Source organism: Anguilla anguilla, chromosome 6, assembly GCF_013347855.1.
Source record: "Anguilla anguilla isolate fAngAng1 chromosome 6, fAngAng1.pri, whole genome shotgun sequence".
NCBI lineage: Eukaryota > Metazoa > Chordata > Actinopteri > Anguilliformes > Anguillidae > Anguilla > Anguilla anguilla.
In genome coordinates, this window is record NC_049206.1 from 27,660,186 (window position 1) to 27,677,106 (window position 16,921).

Here is a 16,921-nt window from a genome sequence, read left to right on the forward strand (position 1 = left end):
GGGTATGAGAAAGGCCCGCAATTCAGAGTGCGAGGGTCTGTTTAATTTTTTTTAAAGTTATTTTTAACATAAAAGTCTAAATTTCAATAAGGTGATTTTGATTAAATCAGTTTCATCAGTGTGACTCATATTGTTCAGTACTGCATGCAAAACTTCATTGAATAAATACAAATTTATGAAATTTCATATGATGGCTGGCTTGGACTGCTTACATCACCTTTTGTACAAGCAAAGGCTGCATAGATAAAACTACATAAAAAGCATTTAAATCTTAAGACAGGATTCACATAATTTGAAATTCAGTTGCAAACTCCTTCTGAGAAAGACTCCACCCCAAGTTTGAATCTGTCACGTCTGCAGTTAAGTCATCCAAGCCAGGATGCACATTGGGGAAAAAAGCGCTCAACTTGTGCACATATCTCAAGCTAGATCAGGGCCTTAGTGCTCAGTATCAGACAGGTTAGATTGAGTAATTCAGCTAACTGACACACATGATTTGCACGACAACTGCACACACACACAGATACCCTCACATACACAGATTTTCGAGCACTGCTTTGCTCACAGTCTCACCAGAATACCCTGACACACAAGTACTGTACACACAAATCACACATAATCTCACACACAGACACACACACATATCACATATACACACACATACACACAGTAATTACACACATGCATAAACACACACGCACACACAATTCACACACATGCAACACAGACTGTCCATCATTACCTTGCACTTATTAATGCTGCAGGACTACCACACAAATACAGATAGTACAGTACAATATAAACACTCTTAAATTGAGTTTCTCATTGTGTTGCAGATGTCATCTCTCACATGCACTATAGCCCTTACTTCAGGAGGCTCACATTTGACGTGTCATCTATGGAGAAGAACGCCTCCAACCTGGTGAAGGCGGAGCTCCGGGTCTTTCGCTTACAAAACCCAAAGGCCCATGTATCTGAACAGAGGATTGAGCTGTACCAGGTAACTTTACCTCTCCTTTCAAACACATGCTCTCGGTAATTCTTCTAAATGCATGCCATGGTAGCCTGGTCTTCACCGGCCTCTTAAACACTGCAAACTAAGTGAATTAAGAGAATGGAAACCCTCCTTGGAAGTGGGCATGATGCATCAGTAATGAAGGAACCATACTGTACATTGATTGTATTAACCCCTTTTCAAATCCAATTTATCCTGACTCCAACTTTTAAAATGAAGAACCCACTCATTATATTGTCATTCAAATTGACTTGCTCTAGTTGTAAGCTACTAACTAATAAATCTTACCAGCCTATGTTAGCTAGCTAGTGCGATAGCACTCAGGCAGGCCCAGACAGATGTTTTGAACAAAACTTTGGTCTGGAATTCATGAAATATATTAAGCTAGCCATCTAGCTAGCTAATTAAGTAAAGTGACCTTTAGGTAGTGGCCAAAAAGGTAGAAATGCCTATATGAAGTCACTTAAGAGGTATTTGATCACTCAGAATAATAGTGAATAGTACTGACAACTTCTATGGGAATGAGTGTGCCCAAACCATGCCAGGAATATGCGACCCACATCATGAAATCACCATAACCCTTCACTGCTGGAACAAGCATTCTAACTTCTAGGCTTCTTTAGGTGTGCTCTTCCATTCTTTTGTTGAGAACATGGTGAAGGATGATTAATTTGACCAAATCTCGTTTTCCACTGCATGGTAGTTCATTGCCTGTGCTCTGCGGACCACTGTACCCACAAACGTGCATTGCCAGTTACCATTTGTAAATGAGGTCTCCCTCGGAGTTCCATACCGATACCACCATAGACAATATTCCTTGTCAAACAGCAAGTTGAGCTGTCTTCATCACTGAAGCTTCTTCCATATATGCACAATTGCCCCTCTTTCAAAGTCACATTGTCTTCTAGCCATGCTAGCCCTACTTGTTGATAACCAGGACTGCCCAGTATTTTTGTCACCAACAACAGACATGATGGAATGTTAACAGCTTAATTAACGAAGAAACCACACCTGTGTGTAAGCACCTACTTTCAATACACTTTGGCTGTGTCCACAATCGCATAGAATTTGAACGTTTTTAGTTGGTCCGAAACCACAGTATGCACCAGATGGTATGAAAAATAGCCGTTTGTCATACTACATCTGGTGAAATATCATAGTATGCAAACACTGGACACTACACTGGCATGAATATCCCACAGTACAGTGAGATATTTCACGACCAAAGCAACCAGACATCAACTAATAATGTCAAAGTGCAGAAAGGACATGGCGTGTTTCTATGATGATGTCTGAATGTCTGAAAAGAGGTTATACTTTTTACTGAAGTACACTGAATGATAGTATATATAGTATGTAGTATATAGAACGCGATTTTGGACGCAGCTTTTACGTTCCATCATTTACCCAGATCTTTCCACCTTTATGGCCAATGCGTGTATCTGCATTGGGTAAGCTAATTTATTTGTGTGCCCCCGATTACCTAAAATCGTCTTAGAGCTGGTTTAATGGTGATTGCCAGCTAGAAAACATTAGCTAATCAATCATTAATGAAGTTCGGTCTGATCTATCCAAGCAACTTTGGTGTCTTAATTCAAGCAAGTGTACTTAATGTTAGCAAACTATGGGGATTTCTGTTGATCTTAGAAAATCAAAAAACTTCCAACTTTATTTTTTGCACTTCAACAGAGACTGAACATGTTTGTTTTCTAACCCCTTCTTATGTTAGCCAGTGCTAGCAAGTTAGCTGGACTGTAGCTTCCTGTTGCTTTTTGTCACTATTGGTGAGGTCCATGCACTATAAAACATAGCTACAGTGTCCTCAAAAGAATCTTCTAAAGGATTGTGACATACTTGTAAACCATGGCAAGTTCCAGAGAAGTTACATTCAATTCACAAAACACCCCCAGTGGATGGAAAACATGTGGAAGTGCACTGCCAGGGAAACAGCAACAGTGCATGCTGAAATTTTGTTATCGACATAAATTTTAAGTGACTCAGAATGAGTCATTTTTATGCAAATGAGCCACAAGTCAGAGCATGGCCATGTAACAGTGGCGATTGCCACTTGCGATAAGCATGGATGTTTTAAGACATCCTTAAACCTGCCAGTAATGTGGCATAATTGATTGAATTGTCATGTAATGTGTATATTTGTCAATGTCCTTGGCAGCTGTCATAGTTTCTTGAGGAAGACACCACTAACAGTGTCAAAGATGACATTGAGTGTGCTTCCTGTAATCTTTTGGTATAATTTGAAGCTATTTCATTGTACATATTTAAGACATATTTATACAACTCCAATAATAATATAACTTTAATTTAAAAATGTGTGATTGAAAAGGTCCAATTTGTGTATTCAGAGACCCAGTTTTAAATTTAAAATAATTGTGAGCCACAGCCTCAAGATGAAACATGGTATCATCCCCCTTAAAAATATTGTGAAGGCTGATCTTACGGCCAAAGTCTTATACTTTTAACTGAGAACGTGACATGTTGTTCTTGTGAACTAGCTGTTTGGGTGTGGTTGTGCGGTTTGTTTTCATCAATACTTTCATGAATCAGTCATTAATATGGCATGGATAGTGTTTTGCAGCTGTTTCGCAATGTGGAGCACCAACTGCACTTACTATTTTTTCTTAGTGTATCTACCCTTGAGAGAATATTTCTGTTGACACTGGGGTTTTGGAAAAGACCCTCCACAAACCATGTAGAGTGTAGCTAGCTAGATTACCTCATGGTCTGGCATGGCAGGCTAATGTCATGGGAATTTTCCTTTGAAAAACATGAAAGCATGGCAGTGGTACATTTCCTTCTGAATCAAGGATTTCACACTCTATCTCTTTTCCTGATAATAATACAATCCATTTGTGCTTGTAAATGGTAAATGGACTGCATTTATATAGCGCTTTTATCCAAAGCGCTTTACAATTGATGCCTCTCATTCGCCAGAGCAGTTAGAGGTTAGGGGTTAGGTGTCTTGCTCAAGGACACTTCGACATGCCCAGGGTGGGGTTTGAACCGGCAACCCTCCGACTGCCAGACAATCAGTCTTACCTCCTGAGCTATATCGCCTTGTGAATAATTAAATCTGTGTTCTGGCTTGTCTACAGATTCTAGGACACAAAGACTTGACATCGCCATCACAGCGCTACATTGACAGTAAGGTGGTGCGCACACACACAGAGGGGGAGTGGCTATCCTTCGATGTGACAGAAGCTGTCAGTGAATGGCTACTTCACAGAGGTAAGAGTTGAGAGAAGGTGAGGTTCTGAGGAAAAAGGGGCAGGGCTGTGGGAGAGAGGGAGGAGCTCTGAGGATAAAGCGACAGGGCTGTGGGAGAGAGGGAAGAGCTCTGGGGAAAAGGGGCAGGGCTGTGGGGGAGAGAGGGAAGAGCTCTGGGGGGAAAGGGACAGGGCTGTGGGGGGGAGAGGGAAGAGCTCTGGGGAAAAGGGGCAGGGCTGTGGGAGAGAGGGAGGAGCTCTGGGGAAAAGGGGCAGGGCTGTGGGAGAGAGGGAGGAGCTCTGGGAAAAGTGGACAGGGCTGTGGGAGACAGAGTGAGGAGTTCTGGGGAAAATGGACAGGGCTGTGGGGGAGAGAGGAAGGAGCTCTGGGGAAAATGGACAGGGCTGTGGAGGAGAGAGGGAGGAGCTCTGGGGAAAATGGACAGGGCTGTGGGGGAGAGAGGGAGGAGCTCTGTCCCTCATTGGCTCACAAAATGTTAAAATATTGTCTAAATGGAAAAATAACTTAATAAATCAGCACATAGGGAGACCTTTGACAAAGAAAAAACACTTATTGCGACTACATGTTTTTGTGGGAAAAAATGATCGACTTTGCATTTTGACCATATTGGTATTGACTTACATTGAAACGAGCGGCTGAAAGACCTATACTAGAGCCAGCAGCACAGGCACGAGTGAGCACCGTCTCTCAACAAGACCAGGAAGTGAGCTTCAAAGCCCAGAATTGGCAGCTTGAGATGTACATGTGTGCATGGTGTTAGAAAGTCTAAACATTCTGTTCTCTCCCCCACCAGACAGAAACAATGGCTTCAAGATCAGCTTACACTGCCCATGTTGTACATTTGTGCCATCAAATAACTACATAATACACAACAAGAGCGAGGAGCTGGAGATCAGGTTCGCAGGTAACTGTTTTTTGTGTGTGTTTGTGTGGTGTCCGTGTGTGTGTGTGCGCATGCGAGTACGGGTGTGGTATATGTGTCATTCACAGGGGGAGCAGTATGTGTAGTTGGCTGATATCACTAAAAGTGTATGTGTGATTGGCTCTTATAGAAGACTAGTGGTAGTGATGCCAGGGTGTGTGTAACTGGCAGATATAGATGAAAGAGTATGAGTGTGTTTCGTTGGTAGTGGTGACATAGTGTGTGTTTGGCACGTGTAGATGAAAGGGTGTGAGTGTGATTAGCTGGGGGTAGTGACAGGGTTTGTTTGTTTGGCAGGTATAGATGACAGTCTCTTACATGGTGGGGATCTGAAGGCGTTGAAAAGGCGCCGACCCACTGGACAGAACCCTCACCTGCTACTAATGCTACTGCCCTCTTATCGCCTGGAGTCACAGCACAAGAGTCACCGACAGAAACGCGCTGTGGACACTGCCTTCTGCTCCAGGTCACTTTCTTATCACAACCTTTTACACACCTCTGTCACTTGCTACATCCCTATCACCAACTGCCACTCTTATACCACCAGCTTCCACACATTGGCCATAATGACGTTTGAATATTCCTTCAAAAAAGCATGCATACATTTTAATACGTTTCAATATATATTACATTTTAAAATATTGAATTGCATGTCAGAATTTGACCAACTTCCGGGCTGTGTCCATTGCATGCTATGTCCACAATACAAACCAATACAAGGAGAGACATAACTAGCAGAGGTACATTTTATTTGAACATAAACATGAATGTAGTCAAGTTGGGAAAAAAAAAAACATGAACATTCCAGATGGATTTAAATGTTTACATACAGTACACTTTTATAATCTGGTGTTGACATAAGTGGTTCAAAAGTACGCATGCACGGAAAAAAAGATTAAAATGCTTGGCAATTTTATGTCATAACGAAACACGTACCTAACAACAAATACTTAGGGAAGAGTCGGTATAAATGTAATAGTGTTTAGAATTTGGTCATTTACTCAGAAAATATATTTAGCCTGCCACTATGAAATTGTACTTCAAACAGCTTTGACATGTCAGTAGTCATTACTCGTTTCAATTACATTCATAACTTAATTCAGTTATTTAATCAATTTAATCAACTCCTTAAACCCAATTTAAAATCCAGGAACTTTTGTAACACCTCTGTCACTATCATCCACACCTCTGACACCATCATCCACACCTCTGGCACCAACATCCACACCTCTGGCACCAGCATCCACACCTCTGATTCCAACATCCATACCTCTGGCACCAACATCCATACCCCTGGCACCAACATCCACACCTCTGGCACGAACATCCACATCTCTGACACCAACATCGACACCTCTGATACCAACATCCTCACCTCAAACACCAACATCCACACCTCTGACACCAGTATGCACACCTCTGACACCAACATCCACATCTCTGATACCAACAGCTACACCTTTGATATCAGCATCCACTCATCTGACACCAACATCCACTCATCTGGCACCAATATGCACTCCTCTGACACCAACATCCACTCCTCTGACACCAATATGCACACCTCTGACACCAACATTCACACCTCTGATACCAATATCCACACCTCTGTTACCATCATCCACACTTCTGGCACCAACATCCACACCTCTGACACCAACATCCACAGCTCTGACACCAATATCCACACCTCAAACACCAGCATCCGTGCCTCTGACACCAACATCCACTCCTCTGACACCAATATCCACACCTCTGACACCAGTATGCACGCCTCTGACACCAACATCCACATCTCTGATACCAACAGCTACACCTTTGATATCAGCATCCACTCATCTGGCACCAACATCCACTCCTCTGACACCAATATGCACACCTCTGACACCAACATTCACACCTCTGATACCAACATCCACAACTCTGATACCAACATCCACTCATCTGACACCAATATGCACTCCTCAGACACCAACATCCAGACCTCTGACACCAACAGCCACACCTCAAACACCAGCATCCGCACCTCTGATACCAACATCCACTCCTCTGACACCAATATGCACACCTCTGACACCAACATCGACACCTCTGGCACCAACATCCACCGTACCGTTAGAACCTCTTTTTCTTAATCACCAATTTTTCCCCTAGCACACTGCCTTCTCACAGCTGATGGTGTGTGCCCCTACAGGAACATGCAGGACTCCTGCTGCCTGCGCTCTCTGTACATTGACTTCAGAAGGGACCTGGGCTGGCGATGGATCCAGGAGCCCAGAGGTTACCATGCCAACTTCTGTGCCGGAGCGTGTCCTTACCTGTGGAGTGCAGACACACAGCACAGCAAGGTGAGACAGATTAGAGGTCTTTCAGAAAGCCAGAGCGGTAAGGGGTAAGAAAGTGTGAATAATTCACACCTTTGTAAACCCGCATTATTAGTACGATTCTAGTGCAACAGGGGTCAGAGAGTCGGTTTTGCATAGGTATTCCCAGTAAACCTTTGACTAAGATTCAAATATGACACATAATCTATGATGGATTCATTAGCTATACAGGCTGTACTGAATACTGTTTATTAGGGGCATTGGGTAAGAGAAGCTGCTTCACAGATCCACTCATGTTTATAATACATGGATACGCCAGAATAACAGTTCATTAGCAGTATCAACCCATCCACATACTGCAGATATTTGTGGGCCGCATCTACAATGGTAATAAAACAGAAGAAAACATCCAGTTTTAATGACCAGTTTCAGAATTGGTGAAAACTTGTCATTCATGGATTTTAAGATGATTCAGTTTGGTTTTTACAGGTATGTCATATGGTATGTCTTGTTTGAGTTCAATTTTGACATCCTTTTGAGCTTTAAAAATATTATTAAATCTAAATATTACTAGCTGGCATTAATAATTGGTTACAAAAACAAACCACAGTTTCTTTTTAAAATAACACAAAGGAAATGCATGGCCTAGAACAGAGGCAGGGCAGCAGTGTATAGCAGTTATCAGAGCAGCAGTGTGGAGCAGGATTGTAGCTACGGCTGGGTACTGTCAAGTGCCTTACAATACATTACATGTCCTAATACAGGGAATTTACAATAGCATGCATATTGCAATATACAAGGGCATTTGAATTTTGAAATAGTTTTTAAACCCAACGTCAGATATAATTGAGGAAACCAACACTGAGTTCAGGAGTTGTTTACTGTGAACAGTAAAAGTAACTTAAAGTAACGATGTAATGCCTGCCAAGAACAAAAAAAGCACGAAAACCTTTGAAGTTTTTTGACCCCGCACTCAACATTATAAATATGGCACAATAGTTTATCTGAGGCAGTTTCTTACCTCATCCCCCAGAAAAAGGTTGATATTGCCTTCTTGTCAGTAAATTATTACATTGCCCCTCCCCAGGAATTAAGAGAAGTTGCCACTTATTAAGTACATACAATGATTAGCAGCAATGTTCCTATACTGTCACATGCTGCCTTTGGTGTATAGAACTGTAGACGTGCAGAAAACATTTTTATAGCGTTAAGCAGTAACTTTTTTTTCTTTCTAAGCAATGGAAAGTAGGTCTACACATAAAAAGTGAAATTACATTACCTGCTCAAAATTTTTTAAATAAGGCTAATCATAACAATGAAATCATTTGCAGTGGAGTAGGCTGAAAAATGAAAGGATAAAACAAATGAACTCAGATGAAAAAATTCTAGCTTTAAACTTTGTGATTAAATTTGAATGTGGTCAGTTGTTTAAGTCTCCTCTGTCATTCTTTGGCAGTGCTTAGTGTAAACTTGTCCGTGGGAAGGGATGCATCTTTCTGCATCAACAGCAATGGTTGGAATGGACAAGTATCTTTTTGCCTTCTGCACAATATTTGGAACATTTCTTTTTTGCCTCTTTCCCAGAACTCCTTCAGTGTTAGTGCGGTGCCTTGTTCGTGAGCCAGTAATTTGGTTGAAAGAGTCATGGTTTCTTTTGGAGTGTGTGTTGTCAGTTTCTTAGCAACTTCCTTGAATGTTTTGAAGCAATAGATATGTATTAATTTGACTGCTCTGGGTGTCTGTTCAGCCAGTGTTTGGAATTGTACTGTTGCACCCAGCCACACAAAGACTTACTGCTTCACATTCCATCCATGGGACATTGTTCCTCTACCCAGTGATTTTATGAGGGTCTCAGTTGTTCACCAATTGTAAAATTAGGCAGGTGGTTGTGACAATCCAATGCCTTCAATACCCAAGGGGAATGACAGTGCAGCTTGAAATTATTTAAGCTCACATGCCAGAAATTAACCTTATTAGTGATTAGTTCAAAATAGGAATTGTCCTGCATATTTACACAATTCAATTAGCTGGTTGTGTTAAATGAAAAAAATATGTTTTTTCTTATAAGAATTTGGCTAGCCAAATTGGTTGGTTAATTTAAGAGCGAGGTGACTGGCTAATGTTAACTGGAGCAGTCACTTTGAATTGGCCATTGCCTGTTTTGTGCAAAGCAGCTGCTTACCTATTCTAACCGATTAAGTAAATCCACTTGATTTTAGGATTTAGCTGCTAATTTAATGCTTAAACCGAGACAAACAAGGGTGCAAACAATGGTCTTTTGTTTTGGAAGCAACTATGGTCATCTACGTTTTTATGTCTAGCTTGAACTGAAGGATACATACAGGCTAATATAGCTATGTATTGCATAGGGAGAGTTTTATCAGTAACAAATCGCTTCAATGACCTGTTCAATGTTTCTCAGTAAAACCAGACTTTACAAGTTCGCCTGAAACTTGAATGGGCCTATTTTTTGGCCAAAGGTTATCTGTAAGTCTTGTCATAATCCATTCAAACAGTATCACCGGTATAATTAAAAATTCCATTTCATAGCATAAGACTACTTATCTTGGCTTATTTATAATTATACTATGACTACTGTGCCAATAATGATACTGCTTTTATAGGTATTTATCATTAAAAGATGAAATAACCATACATATAGTATGTGTGTTATTTTCACAAAAATTGTGTACTTGGATTACAATGGTAATGTTTTGGGGGTTGAATATTTCTGGTTAAAAACCGTAAACCTTCAAAGCTCTCTTTGTCTTCTTATGCCCCTCCCTGGTTTTAGTCTGCATGCTTAAACAATTCTACTTAAAACAGAAGCTCATTTGTAATAAAAATGTGTGCATTTCATGGGAATTAATTTTGTAAAGAATGTAAACGAGACACTGCATCGACATGTGGGTCATCAAGAGGTGATGTATCTCTGTATGTATCGCTCAGGTCCTGGGCTTGTACAATGCCATCAACCCTGAAGCGTCCGCCTCACCCTGCTGCGTATCTCAGGACCTGGAGCCCCTCACCATCCTCTACTACATTGGCAAGAGCCCCAAGATCGAACAGCTGTCCAACATGATTGTGAAGTCCTGCAAATGCAGTTAGGAACACATTCAAGCTCCCATAAACACACACGCACACACCACACACACACACACCCACAGTCCAGAATAGTATTACAAGTTCACACACACACACACACCACACACACCACACACACAATCACACACATTCCAAGATAGTATTACAAGTTCACGCACGCACGCACCCACACACACACACACACACACACCCACAGTCCAGAATAGTATTACAAGTTCAAACACACACACACACACACACACACACATGCACACACACGTACACACAGTCCAAGATAGTATTACAAGTTCACGCACGCACGCACGCACGCACCCACACACACACACACACACACACACACACACACACACACATTTTTCAGCAGTATGTACTGGTTGTGTACAGATGGCCCTGTCGATACACCCACCTCACACATAGACCAGACACAAGTAGACTTACAAACGATGAACACTGGAAGAATATTTAAAGTGTCAATATGTGAAGTGAGAAGTTGGCCATCTTCCATAGTTTTCAAAATCAGAAATTATACTAGGCCAATTTCTTGTTATTCCTTTTGTGTCTTTCAAACAATTGTACCTTTTGTTTTTGCTGCCAATTATATTTCAGAACTAGTGTCATTTGAATACTTTTTCCCAACAGAATCCTGTGTTTTGGTTGAATTGTTTTCATTGACATTTGTGTGCGGGATCACTGGATGGCTGTTGCTGGTCTCGAGTTACCTGCATTCTCACAGTGATGGGTGGACGCCTTCTTTTGGCTGAATGTTTAAAGCAGTAATGATGTAATTGCAAATGTAATAACATCACACGTTATCTGGCATAAATATGTTTTCTTGTTCTCTGCTGGCAAAGATAGCTGAAGCACAAAGGAAACATGTCCAGATATTAAGAGATACACCTGCAAATACTAAAGTAAATCATTGGCATACAACTGAAGATGTTGAAATGTTGACACCTACACATAAACACACACACACACAATCACGCATACATGCAGTGGGACCTGCCCATATACTGGGCGTCGTGCAGAGGGTCGTATACATTTTAAGTTCACTGACTTGTGCACATCACCAGTGTCTACTTTCTAAGCCTTACCCAGCCTGTTCTGCACAGCAAAAATACTGTAGCTTTAAGTGAAATGGATCATTGGGGAATTACAATGTTGATGCTTTCATCAGTCATCGTGAGATCAATGCTGAGACCCGAACCATGGGTGCTATCAGTGCGGTGCATAACACTCCTCTCTTAGTGCAGGTACAGGATGTGAGGTCATCATTTAAACGGGCTAGGGAAAGGAAATGTCCTTGCCGCATATACAGAGACAGAAAGTGTCCAGCAGCTTCTGTCCTCAATAGGGGGCTGTCCTGTCCAGTGGTAATGTAAGAGAGGTCACCTCAGGGATCATCAAAACCTGTCACCATGGGGAACCAGAAGTGCTGCAGTGCTGTAGTTACAATGAGCACAAACCTTAGCTTAGTCACAAACTCCCCCTGAACAGGCCTCCTTTCCTAATTAGGAAACAAAATCCATTCATACAAATGATTGCACTGATGGTTTTCTTTTGTGTGTAACATTTGTTTTTATTATTAGCTCTTTCCTCTTAGTACACTTGGAGTGTTCTTGTGATATTTAGGGCTTGTGTATGACTTTCCCTTGGCAACTGTTGCTCCAGGAGGACTGACTTCCCCTCCAGAGACAAGCAGACAGGAACATCACTGCGCAGTCCCTGGTGTTGTCATTGTTGTTGCTGTTGTTATCATCATCAGTGTTACAGTTGTTTTTGCTGGCCTTGTTTATGTTGTTGATCCCTTATGTATTTTAGCACATCATATTTGCTGTGCTCTGGTGGTAAATAAATTATTTGAATTTCAAGTAATAGACCTTTCTCTTTTTTGCTTCTAGATGAGTCCATTGGAATTTTCACATCCATGTACTGTAGTGTTTTTAGCCCAAGATCCACTTGAGATTGAGATGAAGTACGCTTGAGAGTCTCTAGAATTGTGCTTTCATGGGTTTAGCTTTTCTTCATTCATTGATCTTGTCAACACTTAAAAATTAGTTTGACACAAGTTAGTATTTTGTGTTCAACATATATTGTTTTTTTTTTTTTTAATTTGGCAATGATAAAATCTTTTTTATCTTTTATCCTTTATGGCCAGCTGTAAAAAAGACATCATGCTATAAGTTCATTTAAGGATCAGGGAATTCATATACTGTATAATCAAGCTGTATGGAAATGTGAATAGTGATGAAATTTTTTTGATGATCCCCCTCAACCTGAGATGGTTAACTCTGTCTAACAGTCTTTAGACACATCAAATACGCACTCCCACATGCAAACAAACATAGGCACACCCAACGAATATGCATTATTACTGCATGTATACTTTCAAAATAAAATAATGCAACCAACTCAAATTGTTTCCTTAATATAAAAAACGATGCATGTAGATAGAATGAAAGGTGTAACAATTGTTCAAGGGAATAAATACATTTACTTTTTTATTAAAAGCACAAATAATAAATAACATCATGCAGATTAATATAATCTTTTCAGCATTCATTTATTATTGACTGAGTGATGATAATCTGACCAGAAGACCTCAGTTGACCTCGCCCGCAAAAGCAGTGTATCTTCTGGTGTACATAGGGCACTGATGATGAATAATGTTTGCATCGGTAATTCAACCAAAGATTCTGTAGTTGCTACTTCCTCATTCAATTTGGAATGCAGCCAAAGAGGTTGTGTGGACAGCCTTTTTGTCCGCAATTGCGTCATTGCAGACGCAGGAGGTCACGCATGCTGGCACGCGCCAACTTCCACAATAAGCAAAAAAAAGCCTTCGGTCAGATTACATCTTTGACTACAGACAGTTTACCGGGTATGATTCCACTTATCGTTGTCAGTCGAAAATTATTTTATTGCACCCCAAAATAATTTAATCAATTTCAAAAGATTTTGCAGTTCATTTTTCTAAATAATACATAGAAAAAAATGCATAACAGTGGCATTTCCTTTGATGCTAGATGAAAAAAATAAATCCAATCCAAGTACTGTTTTTCATCAATAAAATGACGGGAGCAAGATGATTCAAATGTCATATTGAGTTCTTGATGATGTCATATTTGGCCTATGTTTGGGATGAGAGTGGCATTGCCTCTCTGATGGGGATTTGATTAGTTTAGCACAGCTGGCTGAGGACAATGTGAAATCAGAGAGAAACATTATGAACTATGAAGTCAGCACCAGGCAATGTAGGAACATGATTAGGGAAGAAATTTCTGAGTGAAATGTGGTGCATGTGTTTATGTGTCTTCTGTGCTTGTGTTTATATGTGTGTTCACGTGGTTATGGGTAAATGTGTGTGTGTGTGTGTGTGTGTGTATGCGTGCATTTGCGTGTGTGTGTGTACAGTATGTGTGTGTATGCATGTGTGTGTGCATTTGCATGTGCGTGTGTATGTGTGTGTGCATGTGCCTTTGTTTGTGTGTGTGCATGTGTGTGTGTGCGTGTGTGTTTGCCTCTTGCCTTTGCCTGCCTTCGTTGTCTTAAATGACTGTTTTAATTGTAGATTTATTGCAGATGATAGAGTGTGGTATTCTGGTTTGAATTACACAGACAAACGTCAGCTGTAATCACAGCTGACGTGTCTTTGAGGAATGGATTACTCACTCTCTTTGTAGAGGCCTAATCTTTAAAAAAGCATGATTGACAGTGAAGAGGTGAAGTTCAAGTAACAGGAATAAGGACAGGTATGACTGGAGTTTGGGTCTAACACAATAGAAGAGGTGCACTGAGAACCTAATGAGTATGGTAATGGGTACTTCAGATATTTAAAATGTGCTCATCAAAATAAATGAATCATTTGAATCTGATTCATTCATCTATCTATCTCATTTAAACGTTTGAGATTTTCAGTCCTTCACTACATTGCATTGCCTATTTGGACAGTGCCACAATTTTTGTGGATTTGACTGTACTCCAGCACATTGGATGTGAAATAAAACAATGAATATAAGGTTAAGTGCTGACTATCACCTTTAATTTGAGGTAGAGAACCAAATAAATGTCAATGCCAGTAAAGGAAAAAAAAAAAAAAAATTGATCATAAACTTAATCAAAACATTAGGTGTGTCAAAATCACCCGTTTGATACATTGTTTGGAAGCAATAATGCACTACTCGGCACTGTAGTGAATAACCAAAGAATATTTTCAATTGTGAAGAAAAACCCCTTTTCAGCTGTTGAACAGATTAAGAACACTCACTAGAATGTAGGCATAGGTGTGTCAACGCCTACCATAAAGAAAATATTACATAGCCTTTGAGGGTTCACTACTAGATGCAAACCACTGGTACACCTCAAGAACAGTATAGCCAGGTTAGAATTTGCTATAAGGAACATCAGGATGAATTGATAACTGTACTTAAACATCTGCTTATATCTAACCAAATGCCTCAAAACTCATTGTAGAGTGATTCACCTTGCAGCATGACTATGTCCCCAAACATACTGGTAAAGCAACCAAGGAGTTTTTCAGGGCCCAGATGTGGAATGTTCTTGACTGGCCAAGTCCATTACCCATCCTACATCCACAAGAATATGCATTTCACTTGCTGAAGACAAGACTGAAGGCAAAACACTGGAGAAACAGTAACTGAAGATAGGTGCAGTAAAGACCTAATATTGCATCACCAGGGAATATACCTAGCGTTTAGTGAAGTCTACGGGTCGCAGACTTCAAGCAGTCATCGAGGACTTGCCACCAAGTAGTGAATATGACTAATTTATTTCAAATTATGTTAATTTGTACAATTACTTTTGCTCCCATAAAATAGGGAGATAATATATAAAAAGGGCTGTAATTCTACATGGATCATCTGATAGGGATGTAAATACCCTCAAATTAAAGCTGACAGTCTTAACTTTAATCTTATTCAATGCCAAAACAACCAAAACTGTGTCACTGTCCGAATACATTTAACTGTATGTTAATATGTCAATAAAATCAATAATTTTGACTAGCTCATGGTCATCAAGTCTGAAAATGACCAAAACATCAAAATAAAAAAGATCATCCAAAGTGATCATAAATGAATGAAACTGAGTCAAAAGTCAATGTGGAAGACCTGAAGTAGTCCAAAATGCCACAATTCAGTATCCTGACAAGGATCAGAAGCAGCATGTGTGTGAGCTGAATAAGCACGCTTCTGAGATGGTTTTAATTGTATTTATGAGCTTATTTTCGTGAGCTGAAGCAGTGTGCTTGTTGGCTGAAGTACCACGGTTACGAGGCACCTGCTAAGAGGACCGGTGGCGTGCCAAATCAAAATGAGCTTCAGTTGAATCCACTGCTGTGCTACGAATGCTGCTTGGCAACTGTGTTGTGGCCTAACAGAGCTGGCCTGTTTCTGGCTTCCCACATCTGCACCCATCTGCTTTGTAAATAAAACATCTGCCATAGCTTTATTTGTGTAGCTCAGCCCTATCTCCAGCTGTGTGGCTTTCTGACTCTGGTCTGTGTATTTCTGCAATCACATTTCAGTCCCTGGTGATGGGTGTGTGTGTGTGGGGGGGGGGGGGGGTCAGGGCTGTTATTGTTTCATTACAAGTGCAATTCAAACACACCCACAGAGATCAAGCCTGGCACGGAGGACAAGTATTCCCAAATATACTCCAGAGAAGAAAGGTGAAAATGTGTATACTACTGAAGGAGAGCGGGGCATGTTGACAGGCAAACACACTCACGTACACACTCACATTCAAGCACACACACATGCACACCCACACTCTCATACACACATATAGACACAATCATGCACACAATTAATTTTATTTTTAGTCTCAATTCCTCTTTATAATTTAGTTTTAGTTAGTTCTTAGTGTTAGTTGGTTTAGTTTTAGTTTTTCAGTGTGTTTCAGTATACGTTTTAGTTTTTCATGTTCAATTTTTTAAAAAGTTTTAGTCATATTACTATTTTCCATTAAATCTGCATGCCATGTACCCCACTGCTTACAACTATACGTTTGGATTTGTCAACCAACGCAGTATACTCAGAGCACTCCCAAATTGGACTTAAACATTTTCTCCCAGTTTGCCATTTAATGCTGGCTATAATGGTAGGTGGTCCTACGTCCTTCTTTGTGCATTAAAAACAATGGGTCGGCCTTGTATTTCCAAAATTTCACATCATAATCAAAATCAATAGAGAAAGGGTAATTTTATCCATGTTTATATATTGTCATACATACTCATGACTGAATGAAAAATTATAACAAAAAATATTTCATGATCATTTTAATCTTATT

At 40.4% G+C, this 16,921-nt stretch overlaps 1 protein-coding gene across 1 annotated transcript in view; it reads left to right on the plus strand.

Moving 5' to 3' along the window:
* LOC118229069 (transforming growth factor beta-2 proprotein-like) overlaps positions 1 to 10,741 on the plus strand; it is a 29,375-nt gene extending 18,634 nt beyond the window's left edge. Inside the window, exons 3-8 of the mRNA XM_035420744.1 lie at positions 837 to 1,000; positions 4,129 to 4,261; positions 5,055 to 5,165; positions 5,481 to 5,649; positions 7,378 to 7,531; positions 10,457 to 10,741. Coding sequence (XP_035276635.1) covers positions 837 to 1,000; positions 4,129 to 4,261; positions 5,055 to 5,165; positions 5,481 to 5,649; positions 7,378 to 7,531; positions 10,457 to 10,615 — 890 coding nt within the window. The 3' untranslated portion in view covers positions 10,616 to 10,741. The remainder of the gene's footprint in view (positions 1 to 836; positions 1,001 to 4,128; positions 4,262 to 5,054; positions 5,166 to 5,480; positions 5,650 to 7,377; positions 7,532 to 10,456) is intronic.
* The last annotated feature ends 6,180 nt before the right edge of the window (positions 10,742 to 16,921 follow it).